The sequence below is a fragment of the Saccoglossus kowalevskii genome, chromosome 11 (assembly GCF_978046115.1).
Source record: "Saccoglossus kowalevskii chromosome 11, keSacKowa6.1, whole genome shotgun sequence".
Taxonomy (NCBI): domain Eukaryota; kingdom Metazoa; phylum Hemichordata; class Enteropneusta; family Harrimaniidae; genus Saccoglossus; species Saccoglossus kowalevskii.
Genome location: NC_140651.1, coordinates 26,125,440 through 26,145,890, shown reverse-complemented (window position 1 = coordinate 26,145,890; position 20,451 = coordinate 26,125,440). Strand labels below are relative to the sequence as shown.

Below are 20,451 nucleotides of genomic sequence, written 5' to 3'. Positions count from 1 at the left end.
AATTGGTTGATGAGAATAACTTACAAAACCTACAGAACTAACAATTTATTTTAAAAGCATATCACCACGACGAATATATTTCTGCAGATTTCGAAAACAATACTCATGGCGTAATTGGCTAAATCATCTAGCCACTCTTGGTTCGTACATAATACTAGCCACTGACCACATCCCTATCCATGAATACGAGAAACATTACACAATTGTCATCCCCTAAAATGTATACCAGTGTATTTAGAAATAGAGTTTTATGAATATTGTTATGAACAGAGCTTTAAACTTCAAAGTGTAACTTTAAGATCGGTATAAATAAACAGAATTATAGGGACGTGTTAACTAGTTTTAAATTTACCATTTGTTATCGTTCATGTTAAATTAATGGTGATACTAATGAGCTATCGCAGTGATTAGAAAAAGAGAAAACATCTTTCGGGAAACAATGTCAACGATGTCGTAAAGTTTGGATATAGATGAAGTTAAGGCACGAATACAATACGTTATGTAACAATATGTTGAATCCCAGGCTGATGATTTACTATTGCCTAATTCTTTCTTGACAAGTAATATCTTACAAAAATTAAAACACAGATAAACTAATGGAGGATGATCCTGTAAAGAACTCAGTCAGTATGAAGTGAACGTTCTTGAGCTGTGATTATTAGTTTTCCATAAAAAACATGATATACGGTCTTTTAATTCATAGTGGGGTGGGCAGAGTAAGCCTGTGCTTATTTCTATTACTTTCTGACCATCGAGTTTGCCATTCACCATGGCAATTTTGATATAAACAAAAGCTCCAGCCAATATCAAATTTGACTACTTTTTCTAAGGTGTGGCACTTGGGAATGAGCGTTGTAACATGTGGCAAATGTCCAACTGTCTTGGGTAATATGAATCGCTAAATTTCAACTAGAAACAGGTAAACCAGTATACCTGTATATATGTATGAATCCAGTGATTTTTTTTCAAGCCAAAGAAATTGCATCTATTTATATAAATACACATGGACAGAGAATATTTTCTTGGAGCACTAAATGTGACAATTGCCCTACTGCCTGTGCCAAATATACCACACCAGCCACATAGCGTCCGACGAGAAGCTGGATAGGTAGTGAAGAAAAACATTGGCTGAAGCATTGTAAAAGACTGAATTGTTGTCAATAGCAACAAATATATCGGGAAAATCAAAGACAGTAAAAAAACAGGCATATAAATACTAACGTTCTAGGATCCTTATTTGATCCAAGTAATCCAGAATAGAACGAGATGAATCAACGTTATAGTCCGCCATCTTTATTTTAATATTAGATGCAACCATTATTTTATGGGGGTCAACGGGTCATAACTTGAAGGGAGTTAACACCCATGAATTTAGAAATGCCTTGATCAATAAGAGTCTAAGTTACAGGGAAACATTATTTCGAATTTTCAGTGAACCAATAAATGCATTTGATAGGAAAATATAAAAAAAAACTTTACCACACCTTGCTAGGCTAAAACTTCCATCTAATCAGAGCATTCCAAATGAACATTCCAAATACTAGAGGGCGCTCTGACCAAAAAAATGTCATATTTTAAATTAAAAGAACTGATAAATATTTCATGTTTTGTTATTGAACTGGAGTCATCTATGATGTCATTTTACTGACATATGGGTTGCGTGGGCTTATAGAGTAATGTTCTGGTGTTAATATATTGCCTATATATTTTGTTTCATTATTGTGGAATATGGCCAATTTTATAATGTAATGATAATAAAATCATTCAGTAATTTGGTGTATATCGCGGAGTAAATGTAAGTTAACTTTTGGTACTTACAATAACATACATCTGGGCCTTCAATATAACCACTGGAACAGAAACATTTGTAACTGCCAACAGTATTAGAGCACCGATATCCGCCACATCCACCATTATCAGTCAAACACTCGTTAATGTCTACAAATATAGTTTTTAAAAAAAACATTTAAATAAAACCACCCCGGATGACGAGAACACCCAATGATCGAAGAGTATTTGTAAATGACTACAATCGGAGTGTGATTAGAGCAGAAAAAGAACATTATGTTGCAAAGCACTTGCAAAAACAACCCATGACCCATGATTCATTACTGTTGGTCAGAAACTATGGATGGCCTATTTATTTACTTATTCGATGCGATTATTTTTCACCTAGTCACTTTGGAAATAGAAAGAAATAACACTTCGTAAATTTGGCATTGAATTTGAAATCGCGTAAATGTATATTACATTAACACATCCTATTACAAAGAAAACTCAAGGTAATACACGAAATGTATTACTGATAAATAATTCCCTTTCATCTCTATCCAATTCGTTACATATCTCATATATATATATATATATATATATATATATATATATATATATATATATATATATATATATATATATATATATATATATATATATATATATAGAAAAATAGGTACGCCTACGGTATCAACGCACCCACTCCCCAGTCGTATTGTAAAGAAATAGTGTGGATTCTGAAATTTAGTCTTACCTACACATTCAGCTAATGGAGCCCATATTCCATTGATACATGTAATGATATTCATTTCTGCTGAAGCATGTCCAAGAATACCATATCCAGGGCTACACAAAACATGTGCATCTTCATAATGTTCAAATACGCTGGTGTCATTCTCCAAAATCTCTTCGGATATGTTCGGTGCTAAACATTCTGAAAAAAATTAAGCACACATCTCTGAGCTTCAATCGACAAGTGTAACTATTTAAGAGACTTGCATTGTATCCTTTCTATTTTCGCTATTATGTGCGTCTTTGGTGGAGATCACACCTGTGAACAATACTAAAAATCACTGCGGAACAACGAAATATAATAATAAATAATAATAATAATAATAATACGTTTATTCATTCTGAAGTATGAAATACAATATTTGTTAAGACACAATTCTATACACACAGAAAATGGATGAAATGGGCTTCAGAAAATAGCTATAGCTAGTCTAGTCTGAGCCCAGCCTTTGTAAACAAAACTAAGTATGTGAGGGACTTGGAGTATGTAGGTAGTAAGTGAATAAATGAATGAAGGAGTGAATGAATAAAATAAATAATTAAATAACTAATGGATAAATAACTTCAATTATTTTCATGCAATAAATGTAATTTTAAAAGTTTTTCTAAATTTCGATACATTTGGTATTGATCGTATGTGAAGGGGGATACTGTTCCAGATTTTTGCTCCGGACTGTTATCATCTGAAGCTCCGGCAAAAGACTTTACTATCAGCATGAAGTATTTCATTAGGACTATGTGTACTGCCCAGACAGTTTGAAATCAGTTTATCAACAGCCAATTAGATTGCTTCTTTCATCAACGCGCTTGGCCAATCTATCAATATCGCTGCGCACAGAGGAAGCTGTGTTGGCTTTGACAGTTCCGAGTCTGAAGCGTTCGTTGTTAGTCGTTGTTAAATGAATATATTGTTATGCTTTACCGGCTTTGCGACCAGCGAGCGTGGTAGTAGTGTTGTCACCACTGTATTATGGAGGAACAGGTGTTATATCTCTTAGCTCATGTCACTGCAACATATATCGGAAGAAATGAAGCCGAAGATGAAGACATGAGAAATGCGAAACTTCAAGCGCTTGTTGGCACTCATATATAACAAAGCTTTCTATTGTTCGGTGAACTATCTATCACGCGAATACGTGACATACATACGGTTATGAATGGAGTTACCGCACAGGTTGGCAGTGGCGGATCTAGGGGGTGGGTTCTTTCGGGTCCGGACCCCCCCGTTGACAAATTTATTCAATTTCTTTTTGTATAATATAAAAAAATCATTAACTTAGTCAGGCGATTTTAAATCCTGTATCCGCCCCTGGTTGGGGTGGAAGGAATGTCCGAACGGAACAACACAGTACAGGTGGACGATGACAAAATATATATGCATTGTAAGACGTTATCAATGCGACTGCACGTCCGCTCAACGCGAATCTCCAAAGAATCTCAACGTCTTGAGCATTTTAAAAACAATGATTATTACAATTATTATTAAAATTGTGAGTTAACTACTTTTGAATATGAGGAATAACATGATACGGAAATACCAATGAATAAAATTTGATACTCACCGCATGGTCTAACGTGTACACATTCTCTATGTTCCTGTAAGTCGCGTTGTGAGCAATCATTTGATGCAGCATTTGTAGCGCTACAAGGCCGCGTTCTAATTTCCAATCCCCAACCACAAGTCACAAAACAGGGACTCCAGCTATTCCATTCGCCCAAAGAAGTAGCTACATTTTGAATAAATGTTTTTGAATATTTATATTGAAATATGTTATTAATACAGTAACTATAAAATCATAAAATGAATAAAAAAGTATTATGAATGCAAATGTACTCGTTAACTGACCAAGGGTAAATTTTCGGATCAAATATCAACATCATAGTGTGCGTTTATGTGATTTCGCGATATAACTACAACGAAAAAATTCCAACGCCTTCAAATTTGGCTTGCATGTTCATCATGTGGATCTATAATAACTAGTTGCTAGGTCAAAGGTCAATGTCACATAATACAACACAGTTACAATTGAACATAGCTACCTTAAGCCTCATATGATCCCAATATTTGGATGTTAAAGGTCAAGTTTGCAGTACAAATGTGTATGTCGGAATATAACTAGAAGTCATGATTAGATTTTAAGATCAAAGGGTCAAATGTCACTGGGTCATAAAACACCCTAACTGTGCATGCGGGCTGCAGCATGGGTCCAGCTCCTAATTTGTGTTGTCTCGTTTATTATATTATCAATGATACACACCTTCTCCGCATGTTACATTTACACCGTTCTCATATGACGAGCGTAACACAAGTCGAAGCTCTTGTCGCGGACACATTGATATAGATTGTTCATTGCCAACACAACTTATGTCACTTATCACAGCTGGCATCATACTGGGATAAGATGTATTGTACTTTCCCACATCTGGAAATAAGTGAAAAAATATCAAATATATTGAACACTATAGTAATTGTGTGAGCATGATTTATAGCATCTAACAAACCAAAAAAAGAAACTAACCCAGTCACTCACTTACATCAATAACCTACCAATTTGAACCAGTCCAATAACCAACCAATACCCAAACAACCAGCATATCCCCCAAAATATAAATGAGCCAACCAATCCAAACCCATCCACCCAATCTCCTACTTACCAACCAACCAACCAAGCAATCAATTCGCTAAAACAATTCAATGCATAATTCAATTAATAACTAAGATTACCTGTTGCATTTGGAAATCCAAGTTGTTTGCATACGACATTGGCGTTGTCCATGCTCCAGCTTTTGTCGCTTTGTATATTTGCCCACTGGCCAAGTTTGGGAATGAAAATGTCGACACGTCCTGAACTAAGTTCACCGGAAATCAGTCTTGGAACCATGTCTATGATAAATACATATACTTGTCATAATACTCAATTGCACTACTTATAAAGACATTTTACTCACAAGGTCTATAAAAGTAATTCTGGATAAAAGTGCAAGAGCATCTTCAAATCGTATTCATGTATTGCATTTTCAAAAATATATATATATATATATATGTACTACTTTCTTCAGAAAAAATAATTGTATATATTTGTGGTTTTATTTTCTTCATGCTTAAGAATGTTAATTAATAGAATATTCTTTCCCTACAAATCAATTATTAAAATTTTTGTATGCTATGAATGCTAATTCGATAATATGTGTTAGAATTGAAAATCTTGTAGGTGCAATCTTCCAAGAATGTCAAAAGGAAGGCGTGTTTCATTTGAATTGTGGCGACATTATGAACCAATGAATATGATTCCGTCTATATGTTGTGATTTTAAACTGTTTGATTTGAATTGTGACACAAAAAAACAAGACATATGTTTGTAGGCTTCAGTTTGGCGGATATGTTTTGATTTCGAAATGCCAGACATAGTCTTAAGTCATTTCTCAATAAGACCACGGAATAATGTACTAGTTTTCACTTCACATCATCTGCGTTGTTGTTGTTTTTGTTGTTGTTGTTGTTGTTGTTGTTGTTGTTTGAGAAGTGGAAATCAATTGATTTGAACATTGTATATATATTATGAGTTTGTTTTAATAACTTCTGGTTTACCTACTTGGGTGTAAGTGGTCACTCTTTGATTCTATTGTATCACCAAAACAGCCACTATCAATATTCACCAAACCTGCATTCAAGCATTCTCTACTGCGATACACAGTGCCGTCAGACGATGGAGGCCATGAAAATTCACTCCACATTGACCAAACTGCAAAGAATACTCGACATTAATAATTGTGTTAAATTCAATGTATTTGGAACACAAATATAGAATCTATGTGCATAGCAGACCGTGCATTGCTAGGGTTGAATCTTTTAGACTGGGAATTTAAGTAAGTGTGTATCTTCAAAAGATTGCCATACAGGTCATGTGATATTTTATAGTTAGACAATTGTTCAAAATTGACTTTAAACGCATTGTTTTAGTAATTAAGGAGTATTCAGTTTAATTGTTTGTTACATATTATAAACAAACAAAAAATGATTACTATGTCAAATTGCTGTATTATGTAATTACACGTACTTGGGCAAGGCATTTGATTACAACGTCTGTAATCAAAATTGTGACCTTCACAGTACACACTATCAGGCACGTCAATATCATTGTCACATGACCTTAGTCGTTGTTGATATCCAGTTCCACATGACACTGTACAGTCGGACCAGGTACCCCATATTTCCCACATCGGTAGTGACTGTGGCAGAACTGTTAAAAGTGGAATAAATAAGTTATACACGCGTTTCAACATAGGGTAATAGTAATGCTGAACTTGCAATTGGTAATAATGTATTCAATGTAACTTGTGACTTCTATGCTTGCAAAAGAAAGTGTACCATAGAGAGCAACGCCATTAATTGTGCTATGACATATTGTGATACTGATTATACGTCGCAAACAATTTCACTCGAGTCTTAGAAAGTAATCATGTATTTGTTATCTAATGCTGTTGGGTTTCATTTTGTTGACTACATGACACAATGTCTTCTAGGTGCAGAGAGAGGAATAATAGACTTAATGATTTGACAACTGGTGTGAGTCGAGATCAGTGTCGCTTCAAATGTCACACCAATCTGAATTGGTAATGCAATTGGGGCTTATATGCACTGTAACAGATGAGAAGTTCACGTCCAGTTTTTAGTGACTGTCAACATAAGTGCGATAAAACAATTAGTTTGGTATAAAGAAGACATGTCAGACTTATGGCTATTGAACAGCATTCTATAGAAAAATATATAATCCTTTCGGTAAACAAATTAACATCCAGGACCATGATGTTTATAGGCCATGGTTGTTTTGATTTTCTTCAGTTGAAGGGCGGTGGTCATCACGCCACCTGTATGCGAGCTATGAACAAAGATGGCGACTTTGTCGCACAGGCCAACACACAAACAAACACCAGACAAAACCACCATCATCGTAAGATGTTCGTGGGTTTGCCTTTTCAATGTTAATTAAAAATATGCACCATGAGCCTGGAATAATGAGTGAAATAGTAAAGTGTATGTTTTATAGTGTGGTGTAATGAAGGTAATGGTAACTATCAAATTGCGTAACACCTGAAAGTGGTCCTAAGTTCAATATTCCCCTAAAGCTCACATTTGAATTATTCCACTTCTAGAAATGATAACATCACACTTGTCATTAGTATTTTTGAAAACGTTATTTATAATCTGCGATTATATTATCAGGGCACTCTTTTCATAAAGAACACATACTATTATGTTTTACAAAAAACACTATATTGCTGGAAGCTATGTGTGTGTGGATAAAACATATCTATCACTGAGATCGGATAGACACTTTAAGGTCAAATACGGACTTTTTAAAGTTTTTTGATACGACAACACCAGCCTGACATAATGGCAAGCATAGCCTTCTCTGGTTGTTTCTCAGTCTGGCATATTTAACAATGGAGTTCAAGATGATACAAGATTGTAACTCCAGCTGATATGTTAAGCTTCTTTTAACCTTGGTCCACTTAATTCCTTTCGAAGAGCATCGTATCATCTTGTTACACATATAAACATGTATTTGCTTGACCATCTGATTCAAAATCGATACCATTTTGGTCTCAGTCGTGTATGAAAGTGGACAGTATAGTACCTCGGTGTATGTCATTTTATTTTAAAGAACATATTTAAAATGGCCGACTGGTGGCCACATCCTTGACATGTCTTGACCGATAATGTTCGAATTTATAGATACATCATAGCTTTTGATTGATGACTCAAATCAAAATGGCTGAATAAAACGACATTCTCAAACCAAGCGTACAAGATTATACATCGTTCAGCTAGTGTCCATTTTTTAGTAAAAAGACCACAGTTATTTTCAGATCGGAATGGCCGAATGCAAATCTGTCTTTTGTGTCTAGAAACACAATCTACAGTAGCAGGCCCTGGAATAAGAACAGCAGTACTTTTTTTTATTATTTCTGTACCATTTGGTTATCACCAACATCTGAATTACGACCAATATAAGTATATCAAGTTCTCTTTCATGCAGTCCTAAGGTAATGAATGTTTTCAGGAGTTTCTTCTTCCAAGGTTGTGTAATACTAACGTGTGTAACGTTTTGGTCAGCGTTCTCTGAACGTTCCAATCGTCCAATTTCCGAGCGTTCTGGAACGAGGTAGACACATCCAGCGTTCGATTAACGAGTGCCTAAACGTATGACTAGCGTGTTCCTAACGCACGAAGAGCGTGTAATGAGCGACCAAGTAAGATACCCCTGGAAATTATTTACGTGTGCTAACGTGTCACTAGCGCGCGACGAACGACATTTAAACGTTAAGTGAGCGTGTTGAGCGTGTATCTAACGTTAGGTCGTTAATTTGACGTTAGTGCGCTTTAGTGCGCTAGGGGTACGTTCAGCGGTCGTTGACATGTCGCTAGTGATTTGTTCACTGCAAAGCGAGCGATTGGTAACAACTAAGTAACGTTAGAACAACGACTGACTAACGATTGTCGAATGCGTCGTTAGCAAAACGACCGAAGAACGTTATTTAACGTTTAACAGTGTTTAAAAACAAACGTTGAAGAACGCTGGTTTCAAATGAGAACTTTTGTGCATGTTCAAAACATCTTTTGGGATCAGCGTTTTCCGCCGATTCCCGACGATCAGCAACGATTACCGACGTTCACTAGCGACTTTTGGGCTACTACCAACGTTTCCTCAAACGCCAGAGAACGCTAGCCAGAATTTCATGGTGTGACTGAGTCTTTACTCACTCTCAAAATAATAATTATGTTACGAAATTATGAATCTTTGTGGTCATTTTTCTAAACATATTTGAGAACTGAGACAGCATATACAATTTTGCTGAGAGCACTTGGACGATTGCATCACAGTTTTAAAGTAAAGGAAACTAACGTTTCGTTGCACTGTGTAGCCGTTAAAAAGACACCTTAACACATACTGTCCGTTAAATAATGAGATACGTAGGGTGGCAGCGGCCTTACTCGAGGGTGTCGGGTCGCGACAATCACAATGAGAAGCGACCTAATCAAGACTAATCATTATTTGAATAATGCTTGACACATGTGCTGATATAACATACAATTTGTAAATATGTTATTATGTAATAAACTTTCAATCAACTTGTGTATTTATTAATCATGATCGTGATGTTTTTCAAAGAAGAAAACATGCTATAATTAAACCCATGTGTGTGTATAAGTTTTTTAAATATATTTTCGATCCATGTTTCCCTCTAGCCTAATGTTTACGCATAATTGTGATTATTTTGACCTCAAATTACCAAAATTAGACTTTTTGATCAAAAGCTTTGACCTTTCTATCATACATATTTGAGGCAAATCTTTAGCAGCATTTACTACATCAGATGGGGCGGACAAAAACCTCTTAACCCATAGACTATACTGTCAGAACAGTATCATACAGAAGCAGAAAAGTTCAGGACAATACCTATTTAATGATATCAATGCGCACATTATCCCACGATATATTTAAGGAGGATAAGTTCAAGATAAGATATATTCTTTTAGTTTTAGTGTTAACACAATTTAATTATTGGAAATTATTTCGAGTACCGAAAGTCAGAAACTTAATAAAGAAGTTGCATTTTCGCGATGGTGCCAATGATGACCTTATTTCTTCATATCTCTATAATTTCTTTGATGGCATAGAATGGAAAAGTCGTATATTATTATTTATATGAATCCTAATATTACAAAAACATTCAAACTTGGCTTTAATCCTAATAGTATTTATGTGTTTCAATAGTTATCAGTTACATACAATAGAAGGTTCGCTGCAGCAATGTATTGTGGAATCGTGCACTGTCTTTTCTTAAATTAAATATTTTATTTAATGTTCGGATAATTCAGTGTGGCCACTGGTCTAATATTGTGTGTATGCATTGTCATTAACCCACCCCCTCTCACGCCGTCGAATTTGTAAACAGTCAGACAGTGAACATTTCAATTTAGGGAGGAAGAGTATCCGCACCAAACTTCGGTTTATGACGTTGTGTCAACCTGTTTTTATTGGTGTGACCGTTGATGGCACAGGTTTATCCAAGCATAAATTGTAACCATAGCAACTATGTATTGTGATGAATACTTTAATACCTTTCGAAACATCATTCCTATTTTATACGCACGATGATATGAAACAACACCGCCATGTATCATTCAAACGAGTAATTATATAACTGTGACTAAGTACTATACGCGATATGGTCGAGTTGATGGTCATAAACTTTTTTATTGGTTTCTTTGAATGGAATATTATTATAGAGTAAAAGAATAAACATGGTGATATATTGAAATTTATAAGGTTTGATTAATTTTAAAAATTTGTGGTTTTTAAAAAAAATTATACAAAATAGTATATGATTAATTAATATTATTATACATCTGTCATCGTAACGCCATAAGTTACAGGTGTCGTAATTTTGCGGTATTTTACGGGGATTTTTCATCCTACCATGTTAAGAAATACGAATTCTAAATATAGAATGTTTACGCGCGTAAGCGTGCTCTAATAGTAAAAACAAACATGGCTGCAACCAGGCTTTGACCGGACTCCACACACAAAATTTTGCTGATTCTGTTCCAAACTTTTTTAGATTTCGACATTCCCATAATGTATCCTTGGAAGAAAAAATGTATAATGATAAGGTTATTACGAGGATACCTCAAAGTATGCCTTCACATCGACCGTATCAGATCAAACTAATTTTCCATGTAACATGGCTACCTATAAATAGGTACACCTGTGATTGTTAATTAAGTCAAAACCACCGACTGGCCGCCATTTTGTTTTACATGATTTAGCTAATGATGAGTGAATTTATTCAGTGAGATTACGATGAAATGCTTATGATTGAGTCACCAGAAACTTAAGTGCAAGTGCTATTTCCACAACCACATGAAAACTTGACCCGAAATGATATTGAGGGCGCTTTTGACTGAAACACACTATGTAGTTTAAGCAAGCACACCAAATGATTGGTTCTAGTCATTGATCGTTCAAAAGTGTCTGATCATACATTTTCTTAAAATGCTGAAATGTTGCAAGGCACTCGCCACACAAACAAATAATTTGTTTGATAGATAAGATATAATAATATGATATTAACTGTGATATAACATGGATAAGATAAAACAAAGTAGACATAGACGTTTCTTGAGGTTTCAATAGTTTATTTTTTCAGAAGGTTAAAAAACAAAGACTTCATGTTTACTTCAATATTAAGAATTCCTTGAAATAATGGGTTTTAAAAAACATAGATACGTGATTCCAAGAATGGAAAGCGCAAAACAATACGCAATACAAATCGATAAAAGATTTAATTCAGACACTTTAAGTGTGCAATAGTATAATTATTATAATGGTTGAGGTACGTTTGAAGAGAACTGGTTGTTGTAATTGCCAGGGTGGCTATATTCACAGGCAAGCCAAACTCTGTTGCCATCGTCGACAGCGTCACAGCCAAGCGTCTTTCTATCTGCCCACACAACCTGGGTGAAGTTTCCTATAGGAAAAACGAGAGTGGGAATGAGTTTGGACCCTTAGCTTGTCGAACTCATATTTATTTGTTTAGCTATCTGGTATGAAATATCATAGTTTAACCGGTAACCAATTTGACTAGTTCCCTGCTTAGAACACTAAATGTAAACCGTTGCTTACATGCTAGTCACCAGCGGATTCGCAAAATGTCAACGGATTTGTCTTGCCGAATTTTGTTATCGGTTGGCTTAATATACCCCCAACGGACCGTATTTTTGTGAAAGATTGGTATTTTTGTCCTGATTTGTAGGAATATGAAAAATGCGTTTCACAACTTGGCTCTTATTTAGTTTTATGCGTCATTCAAGATGGCGGCCCCCATATAGTTAATATCGTATTTATTTTATTATCACGTGTGCGCCAGCTGACTGTGTATAGGACAATATGTATTCTGCACTATTAATATTGCATATTCATTAATCGTTATTTTGAGCTGCCTTTTAAGGGTCGGTTTGACGTGGAGAGCGCTTTTTCGTGGTCGTTAAATTGATAATATCTCAGTAATGTGCTTGTCATTGATTTCTTTTCTAATTCGGCAGGTCGTTTTGACCATGACATGTTTAGTTCTTCATGATATTACGCGCAATTTCGAGCTGTCTGTTTAAGACAGTCAGGATTGATGTACTTAGGTTCGCTCCTCTATGAGTGGTCAGTGTTTTCTTGGTGTCTGTAATTCAAATACCGTGCTTCGTGTTAATCGTCTCTGAATTCGGTCTTTAACTTTATTTTACTTCCTCTAATGTTTTGTTTCTTATTCAGACAGTAATTTCTTCTCACTGATAGAAATGCTGATAATAGAGAGACATTTTTCTTGAAAGTAAAACAATATTTTTTATTCTAGTGTGGTCAGCATGGGATAGTAGTCATCTTGCTCAGTCACATGTGGTGGTGGAATAAAAACAAGAGAGCGAACTTGCAGTTCGTGTCCTGATGTAACAGTGGAAGATTCGCCTGTAGATTGTAACACTCATTGTTGTCCATCGGCAGGTAATTGTTTGCTTTAGCTGCCAACGTGTCAAACGTGATGGGCGTATATATTTGCCGCCATTGTAAAACACAACACAACCAATTACATTGTGAAGTTAGATCATATTGTGAATTAAAAATCATAGAAAATGACAGAAACTAACAAAGAACCCAGTTTTGTACAATATGTAAATGTGATGGAATAGGATGATATAAATGTAGTTGTGATGTGAATATTGCCCTCTAGTGGCCAGGTACGATTTTTTGTCGTTTTTGAGTTTAAGTCATTATAATGACCACAGTACCTAATGAAGAGTATCAACATCATGATATGGATTATGTTGTTTTGGTTTTATTGATAGAAGAGCTGTGCTTGAATTAGTACAATACTAGAAATAATTTCCTTTTTGGCTAAACTAAATTATTAGTAACATTACAGTCAGAAATAAAAACAAAACATCACTACATGCATTGCTGTGCTGACCTGTTTTCATTTGTATTGCCTAGACTCCGAGTTTTAGAATACTAGGCAATAAATATTTCTTCGTCGATGTCGAAGCTGTTACATATTGATAACTTACGGATCATCCCATACATGTCAAATCGGCGACGAAATTAAATAAAGATATAACGGCAAAGTATTAAGTTTGTGTGTATATTTATTTACGTTTAGTATCATTAATTAATATTTTACTAATAGCTAGTTACCCGTGGAACCAAGGGCGTTTAACTAGTATATTACATTACATTTACAATATTCCACATTTTTTTCAGAACAAAATGTAACACTGATTCAACACTTTTGCCTTATGCCCTTGATTACTACAATATAAAGATATTATATACTGATATCATATACAGGTTGGAACGACTGGGGATCATGGTCAGCATGTAGTGTATCTTGTCCTGGTGATGGAGTTCAGCAACGACAACGTACCTGTGATAGTGTATGTGGTGGTGAATGTTTAGGATCTTCTACAGATGTACAGATATGCTCAGGTCCAAGTGTATGTCCAGGTATTGTAGCAAGGGATAGTATAAAAAAACACGAAATGTGGACGAAAAAGTATATATATATTAATGCGATGTGATGTATGTCATTATTCTTATCTAAGATTAATTTTAATTTTAAAACAAGTTGCAAATAAAGCATATTTAATCTTTTAGTGTGGTCGGCATGGAATGCCTGGACATTTTGTTCCCATACATGTGGTGGTGGAATAAAAACAAGAGAGCGAACTTGCAGTGTATGTCCTAATGTAGCAGGAGAAGAGTCATCTACAGATTGTAGTACTCAGTGTTGTTCATCTGCATGTACATTTTACAGATTGCTAACGAACAATCAGTAAGACAATTTAATAGTTGCGATAAGTTGAATAACATAAATGAATGATAGCAAATTTACTTGCAACCCACGCCATATTTACACAGGTAATGATATATAATTTATATCGATTATGCACCATATTTGACACGTTATTATAGTAACTATTTTTTAAGGTTGGAACGACGAGGGATCATGGTCTGCATGTAGTGTGTCTTGTCCTGGGGATGGAGTTCAGCAACGACAACGTGCCTGTGATAGTTTATGTGGTGGTGAATGTTCAGGATCTGTCGCTGAAACACAGACATGCTTACGACCAAGTTCATATCCAGGTATTGTAGAAATGTTGTAGGAAAATTACAATTTGCATGAACATTATTATCTAAAGTCACAAAATGTGCTTTATAAAATTATTGTCATGCATGCAGTTTTGCATACCTGGTCATCTGATTCACCAACATATAGAGACAAATATTACAAAATTAATTTGAATACACTGTGGACACTTTTTTCCAAACTACTCGATTAAATTAAACAACCATGTCTTTTATTATAGGTTAGCTTAGAATTATACAACTTAGAAACGTACTTCATTCTATTAGGCTGGAGTACTTGGAGTCCGTTATGTTCAGATGATGTATATGGTACCATAATTCAAACACGTACATGCTCAGGAACATGTGGATGCAGCGGTCCCAGTGCTAAAGCAATATTCTGTCCTTGTTGTAAGTACCATGTAGATATCCAAAAAAGAAGTATCTCATTGACCCGTTGTGTTACTGTTTCATACTACATAACGTATATAATTGTTCTACCAGTTCAAATTCTGACAAACATCATGAAGTCTTGTTTGTTTGTTTTTTACAGATGAAAGACGTTGTGAGATCTATCCTTAACAATATGTTGTTTTTTGTGAGGGGTTGCAGTAGTTATGCTACTTATGGGTAATTAATAAAGAATGAGTTACATATTCTTATTAGATTTAAATAAGTATCTTAAGTGTGCATCAGTTAGAACAATCTTTAAAATCTATCAGTATGTGTTACCTTCTTTTGATAAACTGAATTGGTTTGGATGGCAAATAGCTATGTTTTCAAAATATTTTTTTTGATGAACTGGTACATTCTTTGTTTATTTTACATTCTTCGTTATACATTATACAAGCAACTCCAGCGGTTCTATTGTAGCATGGTAGGCTGGAATAAAGTTAAGCTGATTTATACTAACCCTTAACATAAACTAAATGTTTATTTCGATTTCTCGTTAAGGTGGAGATGCAGTTTACCTGACAGGTATTTTAATTAGTATTTTAATGTATTTTATTAAGTTCACCATTAAATTACGTTTTCTTTAAAAAAAATTAAAAAATTATTGGCATTTTCAATATATCAAAATAAGAAATGGAATATGGACTTTTCACCGTGTTCAACAGCAAAACTAAATGTTCGCGAAGTGTCACATAATATAAACAGTACATTTTATGTTGGAATATTGATAAATTTAAATGCTGTTTATAATTAACAGGTATTTTAGTTTTTTACCAATTATGACTATGTCAATCACTCATTGTGTACATTTAATCAAATCTAAGACCACTTTTCAATACATATGACATATGGCTATGTAATCCTCATCTAATCCAATACAGGCTTATAAAAGCAATTTATTTGGGAGAATTTGAAATGTAATTTTCACCTCAAATTATAACTCACGTCTAACGAAGCTACTCAACATTTTTCTTCTAGAACGTTTATATGCAGTGCATCTTCTTACACAGTGGCATATTCAACTGAAATGGCAGCTAACAAGAAACTGTCGCATTGAATGTTAATGACGCTCAGAACACTTCATAATAAAGGCCATGTTGTTGCATGTAGGTGGGCTATTTAATTTAGTAAATCAGCTTACTTAACTGTCAACGTTACCACAATCTGTGATAACTGAATGCAAATTATTATTGTGGTCCTGCTGTATTTTTGAACACCACATCAGTCATTCACCGATCTGTTCATCCCATCTCTGTTTCAATAAGCCCATAAAACAACTCAGAATAGTCTGGAATGTCATTTCTATTTTGCTACTACTGGATAGACTACCTGCACCTTTCTGTTGCTACTAATACTCCGAGGGTGTCTGGCGTCTCATTATTCTCATTGTACTTATCACCTCTTTGTCAATAGGTAGATTCGTCGCTCCTGGCTCAAATGCAACTAAACAGTCTGTTTCTGAGCTACTACTCTGCCATGTCAACACAAATAGTCAGATTAACTGGATCAGTGCTGCATGTGATAAGGCTCTCAAAGTAGTTCAGACTAAACTTGACTTAACTAGGAGTATAGCTGAAATATTTGTGTGTTTTGTTTGGCGTTGTAAGAAGAAAACCCATTGCTGGTTTTTACACATTAATGCATGTTAATACTATATGTAATGAATGATGCCCAGTAAGATTTGTTTATAAATGTCCGGATAATTATTTTAATATTGTTGGTGTATTGTATCTGGTATGTTTATTTATAATTTTCTGATATAGTAAGCGGACGCTCTACTGGGGACATCACTGAATAGAGTCAACAAAACAATCGGGTGGGCGCCTAGTCTGTAATACATACATTAAAGGCTAGAGGGGATCGCGGGAGCTTTCACAAGATTCAGTGCAAAGCTACTTTCAAAATTGTGCCTGATTGACTATACATAAAGTTCACGTTACTAATCAGTGAAAAACCTTGTATATATAGTTCGACTCAACAGTTTTAGGGTTGAAGTAAATTTGATGTTTTATAAAAACGATCTGTCTTGAGTCGTACTCAGAAAACTGTTTTAGATGACAGCATTGGAAACACATAGGTTCAGTAACAATTCGATCACATATACATTATCACTAAACCATTCACCACAGTTTTATTGCTATCGTTCACAAACGACTTCAGCTTGATTCCTGACTGTGATAGTAAATCGCATTAGACTTCGGTCTTCACTCATGGCATACTACTGAATAAATTAATATACCGTATTCGGAAAGTAATTTCAACATTGTTGTGTTCGTTCAGGTTGCGAAGTCACAGAATACGTAACAATACTCGTTGAACAGGTCCATGTATGATTGTTTACTTTCTGCCACCAAAACGTACATTCACATGTACTTGATAATGTTACTAATTAGTACTAGGGGCGATGATTTAGTTAAGAATTATTGAATGTAAGCTCAGCAAAGCAGAGTCTTCGTTAGCGATTATGTCAAAAAGAATTGATAAATTGTTGCCAAACAGAGTTTGACGAAAATTCCGCCGACACTATTCTCAGCAGTGGCGACACCCAAGAAACTCCATAACACGGCGCATTCATACATCAGTCACCAACAAAATACGTACATGCTGCCATCGACGACTATTAATTGTAGTCTGTGTTCGTTTTAGAAACTCCATGGCCTACTGTCATGTTTTTATTGCAAATTTTCAATAATTTATGTTTAGTAGTATAAAATACGTTTCTGTAGAATAGAGAAATCAAACAAAAGGACGTAGAATAGTCAAGGTTTGAGGGCACTATTCGCATTTATTTGCATGAAAAAGTGTTGGTTAATTATGTTTAACTTCAATTACGTACGTCCGAGGGCGCTGTAAATATACGATCATGGAAACAATGTTCGTCATATGTACAGTTCGATTTTGTACAACACACGTTGGGGGCGCTATCATTACGTTATCAATAATGCCAATAATTGCATGAATTGGTGCATTTTGTTATTTCAGGTTTTCTGTAAACATATGCACAGCGATAATAAGTTCATAGTACGTGACCATGGATATGAAAATTCACATTGATTAAATATCATGTATTTGGTGTTATCCATGTGTATTCTGGCTACTTCATTCGAACAAATATGAGTATCAAACAGAACGTTGGGGGCGCTATCATTACGTTATCAATAATGCCAATAATTGCATGAACTGGTGCATTTTGTTATTTCAGGTTTTCTGTAAACATATGCACAGCGATAATAAGTTCATAGTACGTGACCATGGATATGAAAATTCACATTGATTAAATATCATGTATTTGGTGTTATCCATGTGTATTCTGGCTACTTCATTCGAACAAATATGAATATCAAACAGAACCATGTATCATATCAATAAACGAACCCCAAAGGTGTATTATATTCAATTGCACCGAAAACCCGTTATTAACAGAATAATAACCTACCGATGACACAATAAATAAATTTTAAATTATTTGATCACAGAATATTTTTGTCACGAAGTAGTATTGTATTGATTTTTTTTATTTTGAAACTTACCACTCTCACCGTACGCATGCTTCATGCAATAAACCCTGCAATTAGACTGATATTAGTTTTTTTCCTTTTATTGACACGTTAGAGATAATTCCTAAATAACTAAAAACATGTTTATGTCATAGTACTGCGTTCCAGGGGCCGTAAAATATGCTCTATTGATTATTAGTGAACTGTTGCGTGAACACTATAATTAATAACATGTCAATGTTTATGCGCGAATACTGTTTCGTAAAGGACAATACACGGGTAGGGTGCACCTGTTTAAATGTTAAACCACACAGGGGCCACAGGGAATACATCAACCATACATTGAGTTTGCACTAGGCAATCAAGTTCAACTTCGGATTGTCATTCTAAAGTCCACAACATTTGCATATAAACGATATTGCAGGTGGGCTGCACTATACTGCAAAGGCAACTAAATTTACTACATTTTGCACTTTACAAGGTTCGAAACCTGACCACTGATATAAATTTATTAAAATGAGACAATGGGCTATATTTGTTGTTGACAAACAGTCAGTGTTTAACATTGACACAAATGTTGATTGTGTATGACGGGCGGGTATTATCTAAATAAACATTTGCGTGCATAATTCCCCGTACTAAGGCAATCGACCAGAGAACGTTTAAATCATATACAGCTTTGTGACATTGTACAATGAATTAACACAATTCATATAACTAAGTAACGATGAATGAACTTATGTCGTGCATTCTTTCAAATGTCAACACAATACATTATGTGACTCACATTACACAATCACACCTGCGCATGCATTTGTACTGGCCAAGCACATTCATCTGCAGCTTGTCTGGGTATAAAATGTACACACGTGTTCCGGCATTTGTTTCCATTGTTCATATATTATATATATCGTAGGTGGACAACGTTTCACTGCATATTCAACTCATGAATATTTATTTATGACTACATGTTGAACAGGATGCGGTTCGTAAACCGATCACTGATGTCGGATTCCTGCTAGATCAAAGGACACAATGTTGACCTTTGAGTTCGGAATTGCCACTTTAAACCCGACGGGGGGGCGTCTAGAACTTCAAAATTTGGTAAAAATAGTCAATAAATATATGGAAGTCACAGACAATCATAGTCCCTGTAACTTGACACAAGTGTTGACTTTGTATCTAGATGACAGTTGGACACTCTCTAGAGAAATTATCTAAGTAATGCCCAGCACTAGCTCCTAGAATGCCTCGTTAAAACAACGAGTTTGATCACATGTACTATTACTGTTATAAATGAAGTTCATTCTATTTATCCTCTTTTTGTCGTCATAGATATATCGTAATCCTATTGGTGGATACGAATTTAGTGCCATGCGAAGTTGAGGTTGGAGGAAATTGGAAAGAATATTTTCTTCATATCAAGAAGTTCTTTAATCGAATGCATTGCCAAGTTGACAAATAAACCATGTTTTGCGATCTTTGGAAATGACGTAACAATAAAATAATATTCAATGGTGTGTGTCATATAGAACAAACATGATACATGGGAAAATCACATTCTCACCTTCTTAAGCACGGTTAAGATGGAAGTATTAAATAACTTAGATTTATTACTAATGTTTCATTACAAAGGAATCGTGTAACAATGATTGACATTTAATATAATAAGCAACACTTAAATGACCTGAATAAATAACTGAATACATGTTATGTATTTACCTTCTGACGGATGGAAAAGTCGTGACCAACAGAGATAC

The 20,451-nt window shown here is 34.9% G+C and overlaps 1 protein-coding gene across 1 annotated transcript in view; it reads right to left on the bottom strand.

Moving 5' to 3' along the window:
• The window catches only part of LOC146736574 (scavenger receptor cysteine-rich domain-containing protein DMBT1-like), a 64,201-nt gene extending 57,415 nt beyond the window's left edge, over positions 1 to 6,786 (bottom strand). Inside the window, exons 1-6 of the mRNA XM_085505315.1 lie at positions 6,624 to 6,786; positions 6,159 to 6,308; positions 5,291 to 5,449; positions 4,824 to 4,988; positions 2,528 to 2,707; positions 1,819 to 1,938 (exon numbers count right to left, since the gene is read on the bottom strand). Coding sequence (XP_085361441.1) covers positions 1,819 to 1,938; positions 2,528 to 2,707; positions 4,824 to 4,988; positions 5,291 to 5,449; positions 6,159 to 6,308; positions 6,624 to 6,786 — 937 coding nt within the window. The remainder of the gene's footprint in view (positions 1 to 1,818; positions 1,939 to 2,527; positions 2,708 to 4,823; positions 4,989 to 5,290; positions 5,450 to 6,158; positions 6,309 to 6,623) is intronic.
• Positions 6,787 to 20,451: the final 13,665 nt, after the last annotated feature.